Source organism: Harpia harpyja, chromosome 16 (genome assembly GCF_026419915.1).
Source record: "Harpia harpyja isolate bHarHar1 chromosome 16, bHarHar1 primary haplotype, whole genome shotgun sequence".
Lineage (NCBI taxonomy): Eukaryota > Metazoa > Chordata > Aves > Accipitriformes > Accipitridae > Harpia > Harpia harpyja.
The window spans coordinates 15,775,741-15,801,893 of record NC_068955.1 but is presented as its reverse complement, the minus strand read 5'-3'; the positions used below and the strand labels follow the sequence as shown (position 1 = coordinate 15,801,893).

At 46.6% G+C, this 26,153-nt stretch overlaps 1 protein-coding gene across 1 annotated transcript; it reads left to right on the top strand.

Moving 5' to 3' along the window:
* Nucleotides 1-7,580: 7,580 nt before the first annotated feature.
* On the top strand, nt 7,581-25,293 carry TH (tyrosine hydroxylase). The gene is made up of 13 exons (XM_052811256.1): nt 7,581-7,670; nt 11,901-12,104; nt 15,331-15,505; nt 16,324-16,412; nt 16,629-16,696; nt 18,449-18,499; nt 19,382-19,527; nt 19,943-20,078; nt 20,212-20,281; nt 20,592-20,648; nt 21,252-21,347; nt 21,518-21,651; nt 24,576-25,293. The coding sequence occupies exons 1-13, from the start codon at nt 7,581-7,583 to the stop codon at nt 24,733-24,735; spliced, it is 1,476 nt and encodes a 491-aa protein (XP_052667216.1). The 3' UTR covers nt 24,736-25,293.
* The last annotated feature ends 860 nt before the right edge of the window (nt 25,294-26,153 follow it).

Here is a 26,153-nt window from a genome sequence, read left to right as displayed (position 1 = left end):
AGTGCTGGGACTTCTAAGGGTCTGGAGAAAAATGAGCAGTAGCATGAATTCCTTTTCCACATCTATTCAGCAATGCAAAGGCCTGATGGGCAATCAGACTGAAAGGAGGAGAGAGTTAAATATTTCCATCGATTTCTACATCTGTTGCCCACTATTAACTGGTTCTTTGCACGTGAAGGTTACAGCAATTACCAGCCTCGAGGCAGAAGGCAGGAAACAAAGGCAGTGAGTTAAACGACTTGCCCACAGCCATGCGGTGAGCAGCCCTGTCTTTTCTGTGCTGGTTGTTGGCAATAGGATTAGTGCTGGACATTTGATTTTTCTTGTCATAATGTTTCTGATGTTTTCAGTTAGTTATTTACCTGCACAACCTTTTTTTTTTCCCAGAAAAGTAAATTCACTGTCAAACTCAATGTTCAAAAATTCTGTGCCAGATCTCCATATGATAATTACTGTTTCTGGAGGGTTTTTCTACCTCTTTGGGAGCTCCTAGACTCCTCTTCAATCTTTCCTCCTCAAAAGGGCTGCATTTAATTTTTTTTTTTTTTTTTTAAAGAAAGCTGACTCCAGGAGCTGGGAGTAAAATATTGGGTATCACAGAAATAAATTGAAATCACAAGGACTGGTAGTGCAGGAGGAGACACCTGTTGCAATACACATAGGCTACCTTTCCGCACAAAGGTGACATTCCCTGATGACCTTGTTAAAGAAGTTTTCTACCAGTTGAAACACAGTGGGCCAGAGGTGTCAGCAATTAATTTTACAACCTGACAAGACGGCATGCTCCAAGAGACTGTGCATTTTATTCTGTCACCTGCTCCTGACTGTCTGCTTGCTGCCCACATTTCCAAAGAGAAAATTGCTCCTAAGTGCTTCCCCATTGATCCGAGACAAGATGGTTGTTTTGGATTCTGCAGCGGTGGGTGAATCATCAATACAATATTTCTGAATTTTCGCTGGCCTGTTCCAAGTCCATTTCCTGAAAGAGAGAGGGATTGTTGCTGCTTTTGCTTCTGAAAACTCAAGGCTAAATTCTCAGTTCCTGGGGAGGTGCTGAGTTTTTTCCTCCATCCAAGCAGCCTCCCTTCCCTCTGAAAACCCTTTCCCCAAACCATTCACTATTTTGCTAGAAACCAGGTTATTTTCCTCTGAAAAGTTGATTGCTGTAAAAACTTCCCAGAATTGCATTTTCATTGTTGACCGATGAGAGGAGATTCAATGGGTTTTGAGGCAAAATTTGAGCAGCATGAGTACAAAATTTTGTATCTGAATGTGGAGATGAAAACAAAGTTGCGAGACCAGCTGGCCCCATGCTTCAAAACCAGGGGTGGGAGGGCATTTTTTGTGGGTAGTAGGAATATTCTCAGATTTAGTTAAAGACTAATCTGGCCTTCTGAAATGTGAAATCTTGGACACAGAGGTTTGCATTTAGTTGCTGAGAGTATTGGCCTGGGTCCTTAAGTCATCGGTTTGCGTCTGTGGAGCACATCTATCCTGTACACTACACTGTGAATATGTACTGGCACATACCGAGGCAAAACAGCACTGGAGGAGGTTGCACAGCCCTACTGCATCTTCTCTAGGAAAGTGTATCTTCTGCCTTTTTTTTTTTTTTAACATAGCTGGCTTTTTTGATTTTGCCTTGGGATTTACCCACTGGCTGGAAGAACAACCCTTGTACTTCAGTTCTTCATGTCCCAGCGGTTGCCTCTGCAGTGCGGGAAATGGAGGGCCATGACCATCTGATCTGGCAGAGCTTTTCTCCCAGGGCAACGTAAAACATATCGCTGCCCTTACTGAAGAGCTAGCACATCTCTGCTGCTTGCGGCCCCCATTCGCCTGGGCTCATCAGTTGTGAAAGAGCGTGAGCATGAAATTCAGTGTTTTCTAGATAATAGGAGGCTGCAAAGTTAAGAGGGAGATGAGGATTTTAATTATCTTTTTTTTTTTCCTCCTGTCACTGCCCCAGTCCTAGGGAGGCTGCAATGACGTGGAGCCCTGAGGTGTCATTATGGGTTATTAAACTCCTTTGCGGCACTCAGGGATGTTGAATGGAGCTGTGAAGGGAGAAGAGAAAAAAACATCTCTTGATCGAGCTGGCTAACCCCCCTGTAATTGCTTCATGTGGCAGACTGTAATTATTCAGGCTGTGGAGGGGAAGAGGGAGAGAGAGCATGTGGGTGGGAGAAAGAGCAACAAGGGGGCCTAGGCATCCCACATGGCCATCAGGTTTGCCTCGGTTGTGATGGGAGATGACAGCTCACCCTCACATCAGCATACACTGTCCCTTCCTTTGGCTCTTGGCGGGGCACTCTCACAGCACAAACCCTGTCCCTGAAGCTGCCTGGGCCACTGGAGAGACCCCCACCCTCACCAGGCTGGGCTGTAGGTGCCTTTGCCACTGATTTACCCTGGGACTTGTATCAAGACCACAGGCTGTTGCGTGGAGATCCCTCCAACTCCCATGGTGAGGGACGGTAATTGGGCAGATGGGTTTTTCCTCTTGGTGCCCATACCTGAGGTGCTCAGGAATGGTGATTATTGCAAACAGTGCTTGAAGATGTGCAAAATGACCACATGGATCCAGCCAAAGAAGAAAATATCTTGCTCGTCTCTCTGCAACGCCAATCCTGCATCCAGTGGCAGGTGAAATGAGTCTCCCAAGGACCAGCAGCAGTCTGCACCTTAATGCCATTTCTGGATTCTTTTTGGGTCTGCTTTACCCTTGAGGGAGGCACAGCCGGAGCTGCCCAGTTTATGGGCTTTTCTGTCTGGGGACTGGCGCAGTGAAGCAGTGTCCAACAGAGTTTGCTGTTTCTGCTTTATGTCAGATTAATCCCTTAAAACACACAGCTGGATACACATGGCACCCACACACATTCAAGGACGGTCATGTGGTTGGAGTGTGAGAAACAAAGCACTGATGAAGACCCATCCATCTGTTGTATTTCTTTCATAAAGCTTCCTAAAGGCTCCTCTTCCTCATTAGCAAATCTGGTAGTTAGTCAAACATGACAAAAGCTGAGACAAGCCTGGCTTGGTTTAACCAAACAGGCTCACATCCCCCAGAAGTCATGCCTGATAGCAGCAGAACTTAAACATGGACCCAAACAGGTGGTTTATAGAGATGTAGACACACAAAGAGATGGAAATGTCCAAGCTGTGGGTGGTCTCCAAAAAGGTGGGACTTAGCCTGGGAAGGACACAGGTGGAAAATGTGTTAAGGAGCTTTGCACTGGACTGGCTGTGAAAAAAGAATGCCTGTCCTCTTGCAGCTATGCTGATAACACTGCTCTGAAGGGCATCCACCCACTGCCCACCTTCCTGCCCAAAAGGAGAACCTGCTGCCACGTGGTTTCTCCCAGCTCACGTCCTCTGTCAGCTCTCCTCTCTGTCCTCTCCTCCAGGACAGGAGAACCAACCTGATTTTTCCACTCTTATCAGAGGGAGAAAGTCCTACCATCACTTGTGGCAATCTGGAAGTTTTGCCCTTGGTTGCATGGAAAGCAGGACTTCACTTTGGCTACGTGGAACCTCTGTGCTGGAGAGTATTTCCATACAATGCAGGACTCTCATCACCAGACAGGGATGGGGGGTGACAGATTAGCAGGGCTTAAAGAAGAAAAGAGTTGTACAACTAATTTGTCATCCATGTAAAGAAGAGGGATTAAAAATCAAGGGTTTTGGGATGAGATAACTAAATAGAAGAACTGATGAGCTTAAATGAAGTACTGGATTTCACAAGGAGAGAAACAATACGTAATAAGACGAAAGAAAAAAAGGAAATATATACAAAGAAATACCATCTATTCATACAATAGTCTTGAGAGCTTGTCTGATGTTATTGGCGCTTTTTAAAGCCACTGTTTGTCAGAAGATCCTTCATATGGGATCACTGAATATGTTACAGTCTGCAGGAAGGCTGAGTGACCCGTTCTGTTCCCATATTTCTTAAAGTACTTTACGAATTTTCTCAATTCTTTACATGAACTGACATTTTAAGGCTATCCTTTCAGCAAATTGATTACAAATTTGAATAACTGGAACTTGCTTTGATGGCTGATTTTAGCTTTATCAACCCTGGCAAATGCTGTTCTAAAGAGACCTTTAAACTAAGTCAGTTACCAAAAAATAAAAGGTCTAGCAAAATGATTTCTCTTTCTGATTTTAAGGTAAGAAAACAGTATGAAGGAAAAGAGATCAAATTTATTAAATAACTTGAATTTTGTCTTTGTCCTAAAATTGAACTGAAAACCTCAAACAAAAAATGCTGAAATTCCATATTCTACATGCTGTTTTAAATGTAGTGTAATCCAGAAGAGCTCACCCAGAATTGAAAGTTTCTTTGATAAAAATATTCAAATGCAATTCTTGTAACTCTCCTCCTACCCAAGTCCCTTTTTGCTTCCCAAATGAAATCCCAGTGAATCTGGCACAATCTTGGCAAGGCCCTTCATTGACAATGCTCATATATTAACAGTGTATCACACTAGCAAAGTCACTGAATAGTTTTAAACATTTCTCGAGTACTTAGCCTAACTATGGCTTTCTGCTCTTAACACCGTTGCAGCTTCATCCTAGGTTATCTAACACCACCGTTGCATGAAATGGCCTCGTGTGGCTGTGAAGCTGCATAAGACAACTTCTTCAGCAAAGCAAGCAGGCAATTGCTGCAAGAGGCATCTTCTTTGCTTTCTTTGTATGTTTACTTTATTGGCATTAATGGAGTTACAGAATCCCCAGTGAGGGCTCTTCATTGATGTATAACATGAAAGATACGTAAGTTTTATTTTTGTGGCCTCTTTTAGAGTTGGTTCTTCTTCCTGCCAGTTTTCATATATTATCTTCAGATGACCAATATGGTCTTAGTTTGCTTTTAACTCATATATTTCCATATGGGATCGGCTTCCTACATAGTAGGAAGCACTAACAGCAGAGTGGATTCAGTCTTCCTAAGGCAAGACACTGGTGGAACCTAGAACAGACACCTGCTTGTTTGAAGGAGCTGCTTCTGACAGTCTACTGACTTACTGCTTGTCTTTAATCCCCCCTATATCAAAAAGGATACTGAAGATAAACTTACCACCCCCCCCCCCCCCAAATCCAATAATTTTTTACCTTGGTTTCTGAACAGGACCAGATCTCTTGCCAGGTAAAAAACAAGATGAATTCCTGTGATTGACTTCTGTGGGATTGTCTGGGGTGGGCATCCCTCTTCACACTCTGTGGCTGTGATTGGGGTAAGACAGAAATGTTCCGGCATGGAAATGAGCATCATACTGCTTGAAAGTCCTGCCTATGAGATCCCTGAGAAAAATCTTGCTTCAAAAAAGTCAGGACAGAACATGAGACAACATGGGTGGCAATCTGCATGAGATGCTAAACTTTTTAAGTTTCATGGAAAGATTAACTTCAGCAGGAGCTGGGCTATGTTTTAAATGAATGCTGTCCCACGGTCATCCCCCAAACTCTTCATTACCTTAGCCAGCAGGCAATCAATTCCTGAGCAGGTCAGTGAGCCCGGCCATCGAAGAGAGCCGTCACTCCTTAGGTGACAGCAGTGTCTCAGTGGCAGCCCGAAGCAATGCCGAAGATCATCTGTTCTGTGCACCTGCTGGAAAAAATGGGCTTAAAAGGGTTGTGAAAAGGTGCAGCCTGCAGCGAGTGCATCTGGGACGCCTGGCTAAGGCGGCAGCATGAGAGTGAGCGCCGGTATTTTGGAGTTGTGTTTCTCATAGCCCAGCTTGTCTGGCTACCATGGCCCACCTCAGCCAGTGGCACAAAAAAAATCAACGGTAGGATTGTGCTAATTCGTGTCTCCCAGTAAGGGGGTCCCCAAGGCCACCCCGGGAGCTAGGAGGTGACTGAGCCTGCAGCACTGCTCCTGGCCCAGCTGCTGGGCAGCGGGCATGACTTGGGACCTGCCTGCAAAATGTTTTTCAAGATGATCCTGCAACACCAGGCAGCATTACCCTCGATCAGTTTGGTGGGTTTTTATCTTGTGTTTCAAGCATCCAGGGTTTTGCAGAGGGAAAATAGAAAGTTTAGGAGACTCAGAGGGGATTAGGGATGAAATTAAAGCAGAAGCAAGGACTGCTCTCGGTGTGCGAGGTGGTACCACACAGGAGGACACAGAGACTGGGGAGAGAGGAGCCCTGATGGCTGCTTAACTCCTTCCTCTGGTTTCCACTGTACTGAACAGCATGGTGTCCTCAGCACCCACAATAAGAGAAGCTGCTCCACCTGACTTAAAATGAATTTTGGCTCACTATTGGCCAAATCTTGAGCTGCTGCCAACTGCTTACTTCAGCTTTAACTTCTACCAGCCTCTAGCCAGTGGGGGCTTCCCAAGCTGCCTTGGTGGGGCTGGCAACATTGATCATGCTCTCTGCTCCCTGGTGTTTGCAGGAGATGGCAAACGTCAAGACCTTTGCAACCTTGAGGAGGTCAATGGGATGTCGATCCTCCAGGGCTTTTGGCACTGCAAAAATCATCAGCACGTTGGCATGAACTCAGCTGTCCCACCATGGGAAGGATGAGCCACCAATGCTAACCAGGTGTCTTCAGCAGATGTCTTCCAAAGCAATGCTGTGGTTGGCAAGGTGGCCAGCAGGGATTTGTGCCAGCCGGTGCCCTGTCCCCAGCGTGGCACTGGCTCACACGAAGCAGGACCATGCATTCCCTCAGTGCTGGTTTGGGGTGGAAGAGATGCTACAAATCCCCCAGGAGAAAAAGGCCACTTTTACTCACAGCAAAGCAAAGTCCAGGACGGGTCCTGAGCTGCCACCCACTGTCACAGCCCCAGCTGTCCTCAGGCATTTGGTCTCTTAGGAATTACTGCAAGAGGAGCAAAGCCCTGGGGAAGGCAGGATTGAGAGTGTTTTTCCAGGTTATTTTCTTTAAAGCCTTTTTCATCTCTGAGGACTCAAGGGGCCCAATTCTGCCATCCTGCTGTCAGCATTACATGGCCAAGCCAAGACATGAGGTGGTCAGAGAGCACTGAAATGCAGAACGTTTGCAGGAGCCGGGTGTTGGGAGGTGCGTACGTGAGAACAGCATCCAGTCCCGCGGCTGCCTTAGGGGAATCAGTGTTATTTTCCTATTCCTTTACTGCCTCAATGACAAGGCAAACAAGGGGAAAAAAGGGCTAGAGGGCTGAATCTCTTCCTTCCTTTTATTTCATCCTTTCACAGATCAAAATCCTTTCATGCAGCTCCCAACCTGGGAAAGCAAATGTGTTGGACTGCAACACGGCATGAGAATGAACTCCGTCAAGGAGAAGGGAAGGAAAAAACAGAGTAGAAATCTTTTGGGTACAGGCAAACAGGTGGGGGGAGTGTCTGGTCAGCGAAGGCAGGGTGTCTGCAATCTTTGTAGCGATTAGATTTAATGGGACAGAAACGTTTCTCTCCTTCACGTCCCCTCCTCCTCTCAGCCCGAGGGGGAGAGAGGAGGGAGGTGATGATGGGGAGGTGGCGGGGGGGAGAGAAGATTTGAAAGAGTCTTTGACGTCAGCCCTGCCCTATAAAAAGCTGGCAAGGAGCTGGAAAGCGGAGAGCAGAGCTCGTGGAAGAGCAAAGATGCCAACCCCGAACATCTCCACCTCTGCAGCCAAAGGCTTCCGCAGGGCGGTGTCAGAGCTGGACTCCAAGCAAGCTGAGGCCATCATGGTAAGACAACCCTACTCCACTTCTTTCCCTCCCCCTCCAAAAACCGCAGCCTCTCCTGTAGCTATAGGCAGAGGCAGGCAGGGATAGATGGACCAACACTGCCTTTGTGGGAGTTCCCCCACATTGGCACCTCTGGGCTCCAGGCTGGCAAAGGGAAATTACCTGAACAGTTCTCTCTGCATACTGGTACATGTGAAATGCAACCATCTGGGGGGATGAAATCTTGGACTAATGCGACGCCCACCCCCCCCAACCAAAAGCAAGGTAAATAACCCATAGACCTAAGGCAGGAATAACAAGGAATCCCCACCGTGAAAGGCAATTCAAAAATCTAATGCCTTCCTGGTTTCAAGGCAATAAACTGCAGAGATTTTACCTGTTCCAGCATAATGAAAAAGTGTGGCTGTTATTTCAGACAACATATGAGGCACAGGCAATTGAATCAGTTTGTTCGCTTCTGCTGCGTCCGCAGTTCCACTCTCTCCCAGCACATTCTTCCCCTGCTTCTGTTCCCAGCCCTCCCTGATGTGGTCTCAGCCCTGGGTTTAGCCCGGGGAATGCTTCTGCACACACCAGATCTGTATGTGACAGGGAAAGGAGAGAAAAACTTCCTGCTGAGCTGTCAAGTGCCTTTAGAAAGCTAAGTCTGGCCAACCCATGGGACTGGCTGTAGGGACAGGGACATTTCACCTCCTAACCCAAATGCCAGGGCAGACAGGAGGAGCCCGGAGACTCCCACCACGGGACAGTCCTGTGGGTCAGAGATGTGGCCAGGCTGTGGGTGACCCTGGAGGAGCCAGAGCAGCTGGTGGCAGCGGGTGCACCGGGAGGGGAACCCCTCAGGGTGCTCGGCAGGAGGAAACCCGGGAATCGAGCCAGGTTAGGGAGCAGATATGTTCGGCAGATGTCTGCAGGGTGACTCCAGCAGGTCGGTTAAAGAGCTCCCCATTTTCCTCCCCTATGCCCGCTGCCTTGTTCATCCGCCCTCCTCTTAACCCTCTGTGATGCTCTGACTTTGTAAAATCAGCTGCTACATAGGCAGCAAGAGGTGTTTTGGAGAGTGGAGTGTGCTGGAAAGGAAGGGAAACATTTAGGAAACAAGGAGGTGAGCTTGCTTTCTCTAATAAATGGAAATCAAGGAAGGCTTCCCTCTTGCACAACCGTTTTCATTCTGGCGAAATAATGAACACTTAAGTCGTTCTTGAAAACCTGGTATTTTCCAGGCTGCTCATCAAATCAGTATTTGAGATGCTCATTGTTGTCTGGAGGAGGGGAGAGTGTTTGGTTATTACACACTCTGGGCTGCTGCTTCATGTTTGATAGGAAATGGGCCACTGAACAAAGGGGCCAGAGGAATTTGGGTTCACCAAGTGTGATGGCAGGAGCGTGGCAACATGCTTGGGGTAAACGGCTCCTCCAGCCTGGGGTGGACATAAAACCTCAGCCCGTCTTCGCGTCCCTTCTTTGAATGGAAATTCTTAGAAAAATAAAAAAAATTTAAAACTTAGCCCTGTGAGGATCATTTCAAGAGCAGGCTGTATGAAAGGCTTTGCCCTTTGCTGTCACCTAGCACAGGAGATCTCCACAACCCCGTCACTTATTTTGCTGGCTTCTACCAGGCAAGAGGCATGACTCTGCATTTGTATGTGACATTGCGTGTCCCTGGCCCTTGTGGTGACCTCACCCTGCTGCAGGGGAAACTGTGCAAACTGTGGGGAAAAAAAAGACCTTTGCAATCCCAGAACTCACCTACACCGGCAGGTATTTTACATGTCAGCTGGGCAGCTGGTCAAACTCACACCTCAAAAAAATCTTTCGATACTTATTTAGTTTTTCTGCTCCTAATAGTTTTTACAAGACGCCCCAGGACTGTAGCTGGAGCAGGATTTGGTTACAGGGCACACAAGCAGAGCCAGGCAGCAGAGAGCAGTTGGAGGCAAACCAGCAGGAAGGAGCTCCCAGGCAAGCAGGAGTGGGACGTTACTGTCCCCATGCTACAGGGAGGGAAACTGTCTTTACAATCCTTCCTGCTTGTTGCAAATAATGAGCCAGGAAAAAAAAGCCAAAGTACTTTAACTCAGAACACAGTATTTTTAGTGTCACTACTAAGGCTGGGCACTCTGAGTGGCAGCAAATTCAAAGAAGGAAAAATGCACTAACCCTTTGTAAGAGGTGCAAACTAACCCTTCATAAGAGGTGAATGACTGTCAAACTCAGGCCCCGGTTAGGCAAATAAATGCTTTGCAAAATCAAAATAGAATTCTCACTGTAGCTAGATATGCACTCAGGGAGCTAGTCTGCAAGTCAATTCAGAAATACCAGGTAACTGTGCCTTCCGAAGAAAGGAAAGCATTTATCATGAGAGATCAGTTTGGTTAGTTTATATGCCAGATTCCTAATTTCCAGCAAAAGGAGGTAATAGGCTAATGAGCGTACATGTGAGGGGCAGAGGAGAGGAGGATGAGATGGGGAGCATGCAGCCAGGCAGCCCTACCCGGCAGAGGAGGCAGCAGGCAGGCAGACCCCTCCCAGCCCTCTTCTCACAAGCAAGATTCAGACTTTATTTTATTTTTTTTTTTAATTTACCCACCCACATGCCAGCATGGAGCTAAGCAGCTTCAGGGGCCCCTCAAGAGGGACTGAAACCCCCACTCCTGCCTGCCAGGGGCCACCCAGTCCCAGCACATGAGTCTGACTGGTCGAGGCTGCCTCTCCCAGTGCAGCTTTGCAGTAACACAAGTCTTCTCGCTATTTAAACTCCTCCCAGTTGGACTTTAACCTGATTTACAGCTTAAACATGGGGTCTAATTTCCCCACCCCAGATGTAAAATCCTGCTGCACCTCTGCATCTCGAGGCACAGTGTGATAGAACATCCTTAGCTAATGCACTGCCCAGCTTGGGGCAGCTGCAGAGCCCAGTTATGGTGGCTAGCACAAGGCTGTTCGCCCTGCTTATTGCAAGCACTTTAAAGTAAACACCAGCTTAGCTTTAAACACAGTAGTGATATAAAACACACTGAAAGCTGAGCTGTATTTTTCAGGCTGCATTTAAAATGTCAGCTTTACACCGGTAAAGCATCCAAGAGGATTTTCACAGGAAACATTAGTTACTGATGGGGAGCTTTGAAAATCAGAGAGAAAGTGGGCTTAGTAGTTCAGCAGGCTGCCTTTTTAAAAGGAAAACATTCTCCAAATTTTCATAAGGCAGGGGAGGTGCTGCTTGGTTAGCATCTATATCTTTTTCCAGATATTTTCAATGTAATCAGAGGGAAAACTGCAGCCAGTCCTGCTATCTATGCAGGCGCTGGATGGCTTTATGTGCTGCTCCTTCTTCAGTGCTGCCCCGGGTTTCTTTTAGCAAGTTCTGAGGGTTTGTCATCTGGTTTGGGTATTGGAACCAGCTGAGCTGCCTCTAAATGGAAAACTGGTTGTAAAAAGACCAAGAACAAATAAGTTTGTATATGAGCTATTTGTATAACAAAAGAAACAGCAGTGATTGAAATAGTTTGTAGCTCACTATAAATATAAAAAGTGACCTAACATGACCCCAGGCAGAGAGTTGCAGCATTTTAGGTGCAATTCCAAGTAACAGAAATCTGCAGGAGTTTGTTGGGACAAAACAAATCTGTAGATCAGTGGGAGGAATTTATTTTCTGGAGTATACGGATGTGGTTCCAATTACACTTCGATGGGCAAGCATCCACTCAATGTCAGAAGAAAATGTCACGTTGGATCCTGGGAACAATTTAGCTAAGCTGCCCTGCTAATACACCTGCAAACCATTCGTGTTTCCTGGCCAGGTCGCAGCTGTGGGCTTCAGCTGTCCCTCACAGTGTATCTTTTCTCAGATGACTTCATGTTTATCTAATGCCACTCCACTTGGGTTCATCAGACACCTGAAAACCGCGTAAGATTGTTTCTGGTTTTTATTTTTTGAAGGATATTGAAAACTGTTGCTAGGAAAGGTGAGGGGAGAAGCCCACTCTCCAGTCGTGCTACAAGGATATTTTACACAGATTTTTCCTAAAGCTCCACATTTCTGAAAGTTCAATTCTAAAGCCTCAGTCCTCATCACCAGATCTTCCTCTACAAAGCCAGGCAAGCCAGTCCAACCTTCCCCTTCTTCCTCTGCTGAGACACATTGGTCACACCTCATCCAGCTACCGGGGATGCCTCTGATCTCCCCTACAGTTCTATCAGAAGTGTTACTTATTTCTGTTCTGCCTTCAGTCTCCGCGGTTCATTGGTAGACGTCAAAGCCTCATTGAAGATGCCAGGAAGGAAAGAGAGGCTGCAGCTGCAGCCACTGATGCTGCAGAGTCTACAGAGACCATTGTCTTTGAGGAGAAGGATGGGAGAGCCATGCTGAACCTCTTCTTCATGCTCAAGGGAGCCAAGACTTCACCACTGTCCCGTGCCCTTAAGGTATTTGAGGTGAGTACCTAACCTGTTGTATGGGACTCAAGGAACACACTACAGGTTTCATGGCTCTTCTGTGAGAAATATCACTTCAGTCTACTAAAGAAGACTCAGACTAGGTCTGCCTACTGCAAATTATCAGTTAATTGTCTGATGTCCCCACAGTCATGCTTTGCTCATGCCCCAGCATGCCCTCACTTTCCATCAGTAAGAATGAGCCGTATCTCTGTCTGGTAGTGCTGTTAAGCTCTGGGCTTAGCTTTGCTTAATTACTGGATCCAACCACACAGTTTCACACCTACAATCCACACTCTTGTGGCTTGTAGCGTAGTCTGACAGCCCCCTCCACTGCTCAGCACTTCAACTTCATGTGCAGGGCTCTGATCCCACATTCAAAGCAAGCTGTGTGTCCTGCATGGCTACAGACCAAACCCACCTTACTTGGGGGGTCAAGGCTTTGGCAGTCTCTGAATGGCATTGCCACATTGGTCCTTGGCCAAAGAGTTACAGGAACAACTTCACCCTGGGTGTAAAACTGGTATTGGCATATTGATTTCAAAATTACCTCCCTACTTCAGGGATTAATTTGATTCAAATATTAAAGGTTCTATTGGTCCCCCACTGAGATGCGCCCTGTATATGGCTTTAATACCAAGGAAAACTGGTAACTAATTGAGCTTTTTCCCCCAGCCAGCACTATAATATTGCATTATCTACAATCACAGTACCATGAATGGAAAGACTGAGATAAGCGCTGCCTATTTAAACAGTAATCAAAACACAACAACTTGCATTTATGTAGTACATTTTCATCCAGAAGGATTCAAAAGTGGTTTGCAAACTGAGGTTCTGAGATATGTTTTGTCTACAGTAGTGTAATTTCATTGACTTCAGCAGTAAGAGGACAATTTGTTCCTATTAACTAGTCACATGGGTAGTAAGGGGCCTCCAGAGGTCTCTAGGCCAACCTCCTGCTCAAAGCAGGTCCAGTCACAGCAGGTTGCTCAGGGCTGTGCTTGTTGCATTTTGAATATCACCAAGGTAGAGATCCCACAGTCTCCTTGGACTCCTTGAGCAGTGTTTAACTGCCTTCGTGGTAAAAAGATTTTTCTCTTTCCCTTTCCTTTTTAATGTCCTTGCTTCCAGCTTTTGCCCATTGCCTCTTGCTGTCCCACTGTATGCTTTTCAGACGAGTCTGGCTCTGTCTTCTTTACATCCTCCTACCAGGTACTAGCAGACAGTGAACTGATCTCCCCTACCCCTTCACTTCTTAAGGCTGAACAAATCCAATTCCCTCAGTCTTTATTCATATAACGTTTGTGCTCCAGCCCCCTGAGCATCTTGACAGTCCTCCAGTATACCTGCTACAGCTCATCAATGTCTTTCTTCTATGGGACATGGTACTCCAGATGTGGTCTCCCTCATCTGGGATAGATAGAGATAGAGGAATCACTTCCTTTGACCTGTTATCTACAGTCTTGTAGTCTGCTACTACAATTCAGTATGTGGTTGGCCTTTCTCGTTACAAGGGCGTGCTGCTAGCTCATATATTAATACACATGGTAATTATGTAACACCTTCTTCCCCATGAAATGCAACCACTTCTGGGGTAAAAACAGATCACCAGCAACACTGTACAGCAAAACCACTACTTAACAGCTGTAAGCATACAAAAAGTGTGTTTGGGGGATAAGTATTTCCCTGAAATTGTAGGGCATTCTAACTATTCATTGCCCATGCAGTACTATCTCTGATCATCTTATGAAAAGTGTTTAAGATCTTCAGCAATTACAAAACAACTTGCATCTCCTCTAAGAGGACTGCTGCAAGAAAAGCTGTTTTCTGGACAACATATGTTTCTTATCTCAAGACTGAATCTCTAAGACAAGCTTGTCAGACAAAAGCCTTGGTGTTTTCATGGTTGGGATCTCCTTCCTAGAACTGCACAGCTGCCAGATAAGGCATGAAAAATCCATCAGTGTAACATTTCAAATGCAACAGACTGCTTAGCGAGTATGAAACATAGAAGTATAGGCTTTTGTACTTGGTAGATTTCATGTTACGCTGCGTTTAAAGTCTATAATTTAAATAATTTTTAAAACATCAAGCAAGAAGTAGAGGCAGCTTATGTTCAAATATTATTTGTTTCTTCCTGGAGCAATTTACTTGCCACATCAAGAGCTTTCTTACTAAAAAAGCTCTTTGAGCTTGTCACAGAGAGCACTTTAAATATAATAAAAAGACAAGCATGTCAAGCCACAACAGAGGAAGATTCATTTCCCAGATCCCTCCGGCAATGAAGGTACAAGATATGAAAGCAGATGGGCATAATGACATTTGCCTCATCATGAACCAGGCTGCAGGGAAGCTGGTTTCGCTCTTCTGTATGTGTTACATGCAGCCAAAGCATAGGTAATGCAATCACGGCTGTCAGATTAATGCAAAGGTATTGATTGTTGAGGGGACAATGTAATAGTGAAGTTGGTAGGTACATTAAAAAACACGGTCCTAAATTTGATTTACCTGTGGCATTACATCTGTTCCTTCTCATCTTTCTGCCCCTGATTAACAAGAGAAATCATGTCCTTTCCTCTACCACAGACCTTGCAGGGACTTTAGAAAGGTGGGTTCATTGCCCAGGGCCTTGGGCTTGTGCTGCCAGTTTTCACTGAGCTAAAGAAAATACCCACAAATCTACCAGGCCCTTTGGACGACTGTAGGCTCCATTCCGTCTCCTTCTTATTCTTTGGGAGTCAGTTCTGATCAGGAGCCCAAACGACTGCCGACCGGCTGGGGCTCAGCCCCGCCGGTTCAGCACCATGGCCAGCGCCGCGCCGCCTGCCCGCGCCCGGGCAGGGCCCGCCCCTTCTGCGTCATCGCCAACCCCTTCCCCCCTCAACCGGTAAAAAAGCACCTTTGCCTTAAGTGGGAGATTAAAGGACAGGGGGTCATAGGAGGTGGCATTTTGCCGCATCGGTTTCCCCTCTTGATACGATCTTCTTTGCCATGGTGGAAGTCTTCTGTTGATAGTTATTGACCAGCCCCACCAGTTGTCTGTCCAGAAGGAAAAACTGTGGAATTAATGGATAAGTGTGTTTATCCCAGTGGGGAAAAAAAGGAAGAAGAAAAAGACAAGGGGGAGTCCCTCCCAAATGTATCCATATGGACACCTTTGGGAAGTACCAGCAGGTGTTTTAAGCATTGTTTAATGTTTTTGTTCTCCTTTTCCATGTCCCCAAAGACATTTGAAGCTAAAATTCACCACCTGGAGACCAGGCTTAGCCGAAAGCCCCGTGAAGGGACCGCTGAACTGGAATACTTTGTGCGCTGTGAAGTCCACAGCTCTGACCTCAATACTTTCATTAGCTCCATCAAGAGGGTAGCAGAAGACGTGAGGACCACTAAGGAAGACAAATGTAAGGAACTTACAAACTGTTTCACTTTTGTGGAGAGGCTGAGCTGTAGAAACGGGGTGGAGACTTTGTTATTCCCCAAGAAGAGGAAGGGCTACTGTATGCTGAATTTGAGCAAAACAGAAGAGACTGCCTCTGGGACGGCTGAATCCTGAAATCCACTTCCCTCCTTGTCCATTTCTCAACAGACTCCAGAGTCCATAGCCCATTCTTCTGGTGCCAGATTGAAAAAATAGAAATAGGAGATGAAATTTCATGCTTTGCTCATACCTCTCTTACAGAGTTCTCCATCTCTATTCCAGTGTTTTATATTATAAATGTAAAGTAGTTTCCTACCTATGTGTCGGGAACTCTGTACAGATCCAGCACTAAATTACAAGACACTCCCCATGCCATCCTGTTCTGAAGGCAAGGTGATTCTTATTGTAAAATCTCCCTAGAGATCTGCAGTGATCTCTCTACAACCAGTTGGAATTCTGGATTTGTGAGGTCTAGATGTGTGTGAATGTGAAGTCTAGAATCTTTAAGTAAAATCCAGTTTTCATCTTCTTGTTTACTTTTGTCACAAAATACTCTGCTGAGAGATGGACAGGGAAGTCATGAGATACAGATAATGGCATTAGACCTGACTCTAGGACATGAGCATTGAGAGTGTGGGACTACTGCCTGGAAGGCACAGCTGTGTCATGTGCTGTTTGTTGTGGGTGTGCATTTGGTACACCGGGTCAGATGTATCTTACTCAACCTCACAAGCCCTTCTCAGCAGGAGATGCTCCATCTTCACTTCCACAGACAGTTTTTCTCTTTCTCTCTCCCTACAGTTCACTGGTTTCCCAGAAAAATTTGTGAATTGGACAAGTGCCACCATTTGGTCACCAAGTTTGACCCTGACTTGGATCTGGATCACCCGGTGAGTTAGTCTGTGTGGGCACAGCCTCACGTTGGAGTCCTGAGCCTTCCCTCAGAAGCAGGGAGCTGGAGAACACCCATTAGTGGAGCTGATCAGGGAACTGTAGTGCAATCACCAACATGAGAGAAATTTCTCCAGCCAGTGATGAATTTTGTTGGGTAGGAAATTTTAGTAACCGATTAAAAATCCTGTCTCTGTTCCTATTTGTCATCACAGGGCTACTCTGACCAAGTATATCGCCAGAGAAGGAAATCGATAGCAGAAATTGCTTTTCACTATAAGCAGTAAGTCTCTTTCCTAACATCCATGCAAGGATAATGCCATGTCAATGCAACCTGTTGGGAAGTCCTTGTTCTACCTGCATGAGACTTCTCTTCTTTTATGTTTTGTCTCCACATTCAGCCTGGCCAGCTCTTTTTGTGTCCCTCTTCTCTCTATGTCTTCCAGTCTCAATTAAAAAATTACTGTAGTCATTAATTCATACATTGATAAAGCCAGAATAAACCTCCTGCATAACAAAAGCTACTTATAATTCCATCAGACCTCAAACTTAACTCTGAAATGTAGCATCTCTTTCAGAATGACATCTAGTTTTGACTTCCAGTGTTTCAAGTACTGAAAAAGCTACTATATGCCCAGAAAACTTGTTCCAATGGTTCATTATCCTGGGTGTGAAAAAAATGTGGGTTTTATTTCTAAACCAAATGTTGGTAGCTTTAGCTTTCACCCAATGGATCATACATGCCTTTCATTTGCTAGATTGAATTCTGCTATCAGATATATTTTTTTGCTGTGAGGAAATTTATAGACTAAATGGTTCACCTCCTCTCTCTGATAAATTAAATAGACTCCAGTAATGGTCTTATCATTGTCTGATATAGATTTAAGACTGTCTCTTGTACTCCTACTTAATACTCCTGTTCTGATATATGCAGTGATAGGACTCAGCCTTTTCACTACAACATCCAACAGAGCTCTAATATTCAGTTGGGTTTGTAAAATATTCCCTAGATCCTATTCAGTAACACTGCCTTCCACTGTAGCATCTCCTTCTCTGAGCAGGACTTTAAATGCTGATTTCTGTAGTGAGCTGTGCTGAAAGCAGGCTATGGAAATTATATGGGTCACCTTCTTGAGCTACCCCGGCAACTGGTGTGATCCTGGCACGGCTTTCTGCTCTGTTAGGTTTCATGTTCTTTGCAGATTTGAAGCCCCGAATACAGACATTGATGTTTTTATCTGGTACTAATACTAAATGTACAGAAAGTCACTGTGCCAGCAAGAGAGTCCTGAGGGACACAGGAAGAAATACTGTCCTAGGTGATGCACCCATTTAAGATGTCTTTCCTCACATCTCATCTGCAGGTTAGCATTTATGAGCCACTGTGTAGCATCCCTTCAGGCTGTTAATGGAAGAGGAACTATGCTTTATCACTGTAATATGTGAATACTTCATTTGTTCAAATACAGAACAGAAGGATTTAGGAAATACAGTTGCTAATTATGATGCAGAAAAGACAAAAGTGTCAGTCTTCTTTAGTTCCCACTTATATCAATGTTAAGATTTTCTTTTCTTGCTGTCCTTAATCTTACTGACAATATATTTTTCTGCAGTTCAAATGCATTTAGTTTTCCTCATTACCTGCTTTTATTTCCCAGCCACTGATTCATTCTTGGAGCCATCAGCCCCTGAATTTCAGGCACATGAAATTAATTTATTTTCACACAAAGTTTCAATTTTTTCCGGTGAAGACCATTGTTTTTTCTGGACAATATTATGCCTGCTAAGCTTTTGTGCATCCCTTGTTCATTTATAACTTCTGGCTAGACTAATGCTTTTCTCTGTGTCTATGTATTTGTTACACTTGTACAAATGACCCAGTGCTAAGGCTTTGTCTTTCCTGTCACCCCCTTGTTTGGTTTAAAGAAGATTGATCAATATCATGCAGAGCTTCTCCAAAGTGCTTCCTTCTCAAAGGGAAGAGGAGTCTAGCTTGTGCTCTGCTGCTGTCAGTAATGGTGCTTTTGCCTTGCAGTGGGGACCCGATCCCTCATGTGGAGTACACGGCGGACGAGATCGCTACCTGGTGAGCGCTGATTTAATCTGTGACCTTTATTGGCTTCACCACTAGAAGCTGGGAATCAAAACCTAAACAGTTAGGGCATGACTTCTTGAAAAATGTATCAGGAGTGCAAGCATCCTACTTAACGGCTTGTTATAAAAACCAGTAACTCATTGCGTGGCGTTTTATGGTAGGGACTGCATTTGGGAGAGCAAGCTACCTCCAAAACAGTGATGCTCTGTCTCATCTTCTCTTGGGGCTGCACCGAGAGCACTTCCAGGCTGCAGCCCCCAGGAGTTTCCTCCAAAGGAGCCTCCCCAGAGAGCAAGGCAGATAATTTGGAATCCCACTTTTCTAAGGGGACCTGGCTTAGTAGCAGCCTCCAAAGGGCAGTTATCATAGCTGCAGAAAGAAGTATGAGGCCTGCAGTGAATATCTGCATGGTACCTCGCTGGCCTCACTTAGGAAAACACTTTGAACATGATTACTTCCAGAAGTGTTGCTGCAGGAGTGTATCTGAAAACAAGGCCAGCTCATACGAGCTGAGTACACAGGCTCCTAAGCAATGTCATCTCCTGGTTATATTGACTGTCTTCATAGTGCAACTTCAGGAGCTAACCTACAGGGAATATTTTCATTCCAGTTAATACCTTTTATACAATCTTCTGACCTTCAAGGTCAGAAATAGGTCTGTGCAGATACAGCTGCTGACTTTGGAGGCTCATTTGAATGTGTGTCTGTATGTTTACATACCCCTACCAATGCGCACAGACATAGACTTAGTGGTAGAGAAAGGCAAAAGGACAAGAAACCTAGAGGCACGAGTCCTTGATAGTGTATAACCAGAGGACAGGAGAGGACTAGACACATCAAGCCACTGAACGTCTGCTACCTCTTGTCCTGAAGGAAGGAGGTGTATAGCACCCTGAAGAGCCTGTACCCCACCCATGCCTGCAAGGAGTATCTTGAAGCTTTCAATCTGCTGGAGAAATTCTGTGGCTACAATGAGAACAACATCCCTCAGCTGGAGGAGGTCTCCCGCTTCCTGAAAGGTGGGTACGAGCCTGGGGGACCCAGGTCCAGGGTCTGCTGGGGCTCCAGCACAGTGGTGGCAGCTACAGCTGGGAAACCCGAACTGGAAGGAGGAGTGTGTGAACTGAGATTTGGGAGGAGAGCTGGTAGAGGCTTTTGCATTGATGACAGAGGACCGGGGTAGACCCCAGGTGGTGGGGACTGCAGCTAAACACAGTGGGCTGCAACTGAAGGTCAAGCTCATAGTCAAATGATCCCACTGAGCACCTAAAGAGCAGATTTTGCTCCCTAGCAGGAGCAAAAAGATTATGCTTGGCACAGCAGAAGCCCTTTAGTTTCCAGCACCGATGTTTTTTCTGTCCATGCTGGGAATGCGGGACACCAGCACAGCCCGTGGGCTGTGCACCCCTGCAGAGACAGTATGCGCTGTTTCAGAGAGGACCGGCTTCCAGCTCCGGCCGGTGGCTGGCTTGCTGTCGGCGCGGGACTTCCTCGCCAGCCTGGCCTTCCGTGTCTTCCAGTGCACGCAGTACATCCGCCATGCGTCCTCGCCCATGCACTCCCCCGAGCCGTGAGTATTGCCCAGCCCTGATGGCCTCCCCTGCTCAGACATCTCACCTGGCCAGTAATTAACTTTCTCCCTAATGGACAAACTCTGTCCACTGCTGACCACATTTTCCTCCTTTCCCCATGGGCATTGGCAGGGATTGCTGTCATGAGCTGCTGGGGCATGTCCCAATGCTGGCTGACAAGACGTTTGCCCAGTTCTCTCAGGTAAGGTGGTTGTCTGCTTCCTTGCCCCAAACCGACCCCGGTCTTGCCACCTAAACTCTTATTCTAGGATTTATTTATATTAAACATGATATTCAGGAGTCCTAGTGATAGACTGAGAACACTAATACAGAGTAAAAATATCAGACTGCAGCAAAGCATTTTTAGTGCGAGCATGATGAAGCCCCAGCAGATGCATGGCAGTGCAGGGCAACAATAACTGTTGTCTCAAGGCAATAAAACAGAGCAATGCACGCGTAAGGCCCTCAGACCAAATCTGTCCTGATGTTCGCCCTTTCCCTTCTCTTCCCAGGACATTGGGCTGGCGTCTCTGGGAGCAACTGATGAAGAAATTGAGAAACTCGCAACGGTAAGTTTTTCTCTTTGCTAGATGGGGGCCCCAACCCCTCCAGCAGCACTTCTGCAGTATCAAGGGGACTGGTCCAGCCTGGTGTCCCCAGGTTTGCAGGCTCAGAGCCCCTACCCGAGCTGTTTCAGACCTGCTTTTTCATGATGACTGTGCAGAGCAGAGATCAGTTAAACAGCAGAGCTCACTTGCACATTAACCCAATTTTCTCAGGCACCAGAGTATCATCAAGCATCGTATTTCTAACAACAGCACTGCTGGGACTCTTTGGGATGGGATTAAATGGCACCCACTTCCTTTGGCTCTCCCTTGGCAAGGTGACCCGACCTGCTCCAAGGACACCGAATGGCAGCACCGTGCAGCAGCCAGGCATGCAGAGGACCAGCTCAGGGACACAGTTTCCATCTGTCCTGGTGTGGCAGCAACTTAGTTTAGCACTTTGCTCTGGCTGCGATGGGTGCAGGGTAAGGAGAGGGGACAAAATGCCAGGCACCCGTTCATTTAAACAACCCCAGACATCAGTCATGATGCAAGGGCTCAGAAGTGACAAGGAGATGAAGATGAGGAGCTGCATCCCCTATGCATATTTTCTTTCTCCTTTCACAGCTTTACTGGTTTACGGTGGAGTTTGGGCTCTGCAGACAGAACGGGATAGTCAAAGCCTATGGAGCCGGGCTCCTGTCTTCCTACGGGGAGCTCATAGTAAGTCCCAGCATAACTTGCCTCTCTGCTCTAGACCCTTTACAGCAAAAAACCTTCTTCCTCTGCACAGCTCCAATGGCTTTACCCAATCTGTTCTCCACCTCTGTCTATCACATATGTGCTCTCTGATCCCTTAATTTCATGCTGACATTTTTCTGCTGTGTCCATAGCACTCCTTGTCAGATGAACCAGAGGTGCGAGACTTTGACCCTGATGCTGCTGCTGTTCAGCCCTACCAGGACCAGAACTACCAGCCTGTATATTTTGTGTCCGAGAGCTTCAGCGATGCCAAAAGTAAACTGAGGTAGGACTGGGCAGTGAGACACTCAAACAGAAGGAAATGAAGATATAATTTATTGAAACAGGGTTTGACACCATGGCTGCTTTCAGCTCAGGGTCTCAGAAGTACTCTGGAAAGTGTTGTCAGGTCTTTCAAAGTAAAGTGATTCTCCAGTTCCTACAGGGTCCAGCTTCATTCCCTTGGATTCACCCAAGAGTCCCCCCAAAATATGCTGGACTCAAGGGTGTGGAGGAGTGGGATGGAGTGGGAGGCATTCTTGGAGACAAGACTGAGGGAGCAAGAAAAGGGACAAATCTAGCTCGTCTGCCTAATTCTCACAGGAAGGAGTTACAGACCATCTCAAGTTCCCAGGGGAGGCCAAGCAACATAACAGAGGGCTGGTGGTCCAGCAGTTGGAGACCCAAAGCACTCACCAGGACCCCCTCTGCTTCCTCACTGCAGAAGGGCCAAGCAATACAGGTCAGGTACTGGCTGTCCTTCATGGGAGCATCTCGCCAGCATGTGTCCTTCTGAAACACAGGCTTCTGTGTCATGTAAAAGTTTGCTCTGTGGCTGAAAGTTTTAGGAGAGAGGTGAAGAGCTGCTCAAAATGGTGGCATTCTCTGAATTTAGGATGTAGAATGATGTTTGTCTTTCTGAGCAGATGCTGGGCAATGTAGCCATTTAGCATTCAAACAGCAACTCCCCCCCCAGGCATCGTTAGTAGCTCATACACAAACAAAAAATATTTGCTTGACATGGATAGATTTATCCATGGAAAAAAAGGAACTTCTGCCTCCTAAGCTGGTTAACACCGGTTAGCAGATGCCAGACAGCATCCCGCCAGTGTAATTGGGTTTCCCCATCCTGTGGGACTTCAGACAGGATGGAGAGGGGCAGCTCTACCCACGGACATGTGTTCAGAAGAGGATTTGCTTAGTCATACCCAGAATTGCCCACAGGAGGAAAGCTCAGTCCTTTAACATTTGACTGACAGAGGTAAACTTTACCTATACCATTTTACCTTAGGAAAGGGGTAGGATGAGACGAAGTATTACACAATGTACATGACTTTGCAGTTCCTGCAAGTGGGGTATTTCATATAAATAACGTGGTGAGGACTGCTATATTTCAGCTTCTGCTTTTATTACCCTCACTTGCACCGTTCATACAACCCGGAGTCCAGCTGCTCAAAAGCAAGTAGCTGGGGAGCCCGTCCTCTCACACACACTAGGCTGCTTTAAAGAAACCCAACCAACCGTGGCCTAATGAGTCATTTCCTTGCATTTAAAAAGTAAAAATACACCATATACACAGCCAGGATGAGGCTAGAGGGTTTTGACAGTGACAAGCACTGTAAATGATCCTCTTTAAAGAGCTCAGAGACCACAGAGATGTTACTCTATGAGGTGAAAACATTAAAACTTCTATATTTTTTGCATTACTGGCAGTTGCCACCATGAACACTGATTATCAGTGTTATCCCTCATGAAAAGCCTCTTTTCCTAGAAAGAAAACTTCCTACTAGTTTTCCAGGGTGGACACACCTCCTCAGTGCCCTTCTAGGCATCCATGTGTTACTTGTATGCTTCAAAAAGGTGTCAACACACCCATGTTGGAGGGCAAGTTTCTAACCATTAGCAGCTGTGCTACGAGTCATCACAGTGGCCAATAACGTTAATAAGTGAGATGAGCTGGACCTTGCCTGGTAGTACTGAGATAAGCTACATCTTTTAGGAACTGGACAACGTGAGCATGCAGAAAACCCCTCCGTTTGCACTTCTTTTTGTTTCCCTGCAAGCCTGGCAGCTCCCTGCCAGCGCCAACCTGTGGCTTTGACCGTGTTGCCCCTTGGCCCTGTCTGGTATTCTCCCCCCCAGCCCCAGCAATTCAGGACTAGGTTTCCCCACGGCATGTGGTACCAGCCAGAGGAGAATCTGTCCGAGAAAGGGATGCGTTTTCCCCGAGCCCTGCGCCAGAGCAGACCCACGGTAGCCACAAGAGGGTACCCTAAGCTAAGCAATTCAGGAGCGAAAGGGTGAAGCCTCAGCAGAGGCGAGGAGCATGCCTGGTGCTAGTGCTGTTTGTCCCCTCATCTTCCCAGGCCTTTCCAGCATGAGACTGTAGCCATGGGTACCTAAATATAGATCCCCAGCTCCATATTTACACGGCCGCTAAAGAAAAAAACCTGTACCCTGTCAAATGTACAAATTTTGGTGTTGGAGGTGAACAGGAGCAACTTTGGAGAAAACTTACCCTTGATTTGTTTTCACTTGACCATGTACTTCTCCATTAGAAAGGTAGCAAGGTGGTCTTGCTCTTGAGAGGTATCAGGTAAAGTCAGGCTCATTACTGAGATCTGGACTCCAGCTGGCTTTGGGTACAGTAGTGCAACTTTGCTCAAGCACATGGCTCTGATAATGCAATTCCCATCCTCTCACCCAGGCCTGAGCCACAGCCTGTCAAATCTATCCTGAATAGAGCTTGCAGCTAGTTCCCCCCTCCCCAAGCAGAGATTAGTCAATAAATGAATGTCAGAAAGGATTTAGGAATATAATACTATAATTCCACGGGCTTTCCCTGCGATTAGCTTCTAAATCTCCTTGGCATTTTTGAAAAAGAAAAAAAGAAATTGAAGTAGAGGATGCCTGGTGATGGCCATGGAAGTGACCAGTTCAGTGTACCCTCCAGTTTGATGCAAGCCCATGTGTTCAGCCCATGGAAACCTGCAGTCAAACTCATGGTCTTCCTTGCTGAAGAGAAGGGATCTCAACTACTGCTATAGCCCTGTGGAGCTGGAAAGGTAGGAGACCAGAGCTTTTGTGCTAACCTAGAAACTCTGCCTAAAGGAGGCATTAACCTGTTGTGATCTGGGTAAACGGTGGTGGGTAGGATGGAGACTCAGGACCCATTTCTTGTACCAAGCCCTCTGCACCTTTTCCTTGCAGGAGCTACGCGGCACACATCAAGCGGCCCTTCTCGGTGAAATACGAGCCCTACACCCACAGCATCGAGCTCTTGGACAGCCCTCAGACGATCTGCCACTCCCTGGAGAGTGTAAGGGATGAGCTTCACTCGCTGATTAACGCGCTCAATGTTATCAGTTAATATGAGAACTGGGCTCTTTCCTTCCCCTCTTCCCACACAGCCCCAAACCCGCCTGCTCTGCTCTCGCCTAGTTCCCACCTATTAACTCCTACCTGTCTTCTCCAAACATTCGCATTGCTGCCTGTCACCATGCAACCCCAACAGCTTTCCACTTTTATATCTAGGGCCAGCTTGGAGGAGGGCAGAGGGATGGACCCAAGGGTTGCTGGCTTTTTGGGTAGCTTTTCTATTGACCGCTGGAAGAGGCTTAACACACACCAAAAGCACGGCCAAGCTACAAAGTTGAAGTCAAGAGCTGTGTGCTAGGCTCCTGGGTGCAAGGAAGAGGAGAAAAGCTTCTTTATTTAAAAAGAGAGAGAGAGAGGAAATCTATTTTTTGCAGTTCGAGAGAATAAATTAATCTGCTTTTTTAGCCCCAGAGCAACTCCTATAGGAACTTCATGAGGGACCCTCAGTCCCCACCATCTCCTACCTCCTACAGCCTCATACATTTGGGAAATGAAGAGCTGCTCTAGAAACTTTTCTGCCTGAACCAGCCCTATGAGTTTGAAATTTCAGCTCCCAGCCTCCCCATAGCTTCTTGCACAGGGGGTTGCTTAAGCACGTGGGGACCCGGGGATGCCTCAGGGCGAGCATTGTAGCTCCCCTGAACCTCCAAACTGACCTAAGCTAGGAGTTGCCTGTCTGGCATAGAGCAGCCCTGATCTACCTGCATCATTCCCAGCACAAGCACCACAGAGCAAGCCCTGGCCACCCCAGACCAGCATGTGGGCATCCCCTTCAAATCCTCTTTTAAGAGCTTCCCACAGCAGGGAGTCCTCAAAAGCCCAGCTGCCACCCTTCACAGCAGATAGCAGTCACAGCTATTGATGTTCCTGTGGGCTGGTGGCCCTGAGCAGCCTCGGCAGCCTCTTGGTGTCCTGACTTTATTGGTAATGGCAGACTGAGTAGGGCCACTGGTGCCCCAAGTTCTCCAGTCCTTGGGAGGATTTCACATGCTTTCACTTTTCCAGTCTATTACACAGGTACAGCATTGTCTTGTTCTTAGATATCCCAATGTCACTGTCACCTGATGTAGCTCAGGTGTGTGACTAATGCCATTGCTGGCCATTTCTGAGGAAGGTAGCACATGGTTAGGATGCTCAAACCCAGTTTCATCCAGCTTTCACTGTAGAAATTAATGGCTTGATGTGATCCAAAGCTCTCAGTTTTCCTCCCCCTGCTTTTGCCCTTCTTATCTTCTTGCAGGCTGTCTCATAACTTAGCGGTTTGCTCAGAAGTTTGGCCCAAGGTTATGCAGCTGTGCAGTATCAGAGCTGGGCTTGGGATGCGTGGAGGCAGCTAAACAGCTGTGGGGGACAGCGAAGGGGAGAATTACACATAGATGTTTGCATGACCAGTTATAACATTTCTGTATA

What these genes read in the sequence shown, in the direction of transcription:
- TH (XM_052811256.1), top strand. Translation starts at nt 7,581, where the DNA reads ATGCCAACCCCGAACATCTCCACCTCTGCAGCCAAAGGCTTCCGCAGG. An exon ending in ACTTGGATCTGGATCACCCG is followed by an intron (nt 16,413 to 16,628) that starts GTGAGTTAGTCT and finishes TTGTCATCACAG; the next exon opens with GGCTACTCTGACCAAGTATA. An exon ending in GGTCTCCCGCTTCCTGAAAG is followed by an intron (nt 19,528 to 19,942) that starts GTGGGTACGAGC and finishes GCGCTGTTTCAG; the next exon opens with AGAGGACCGGCTTCCAGCTC.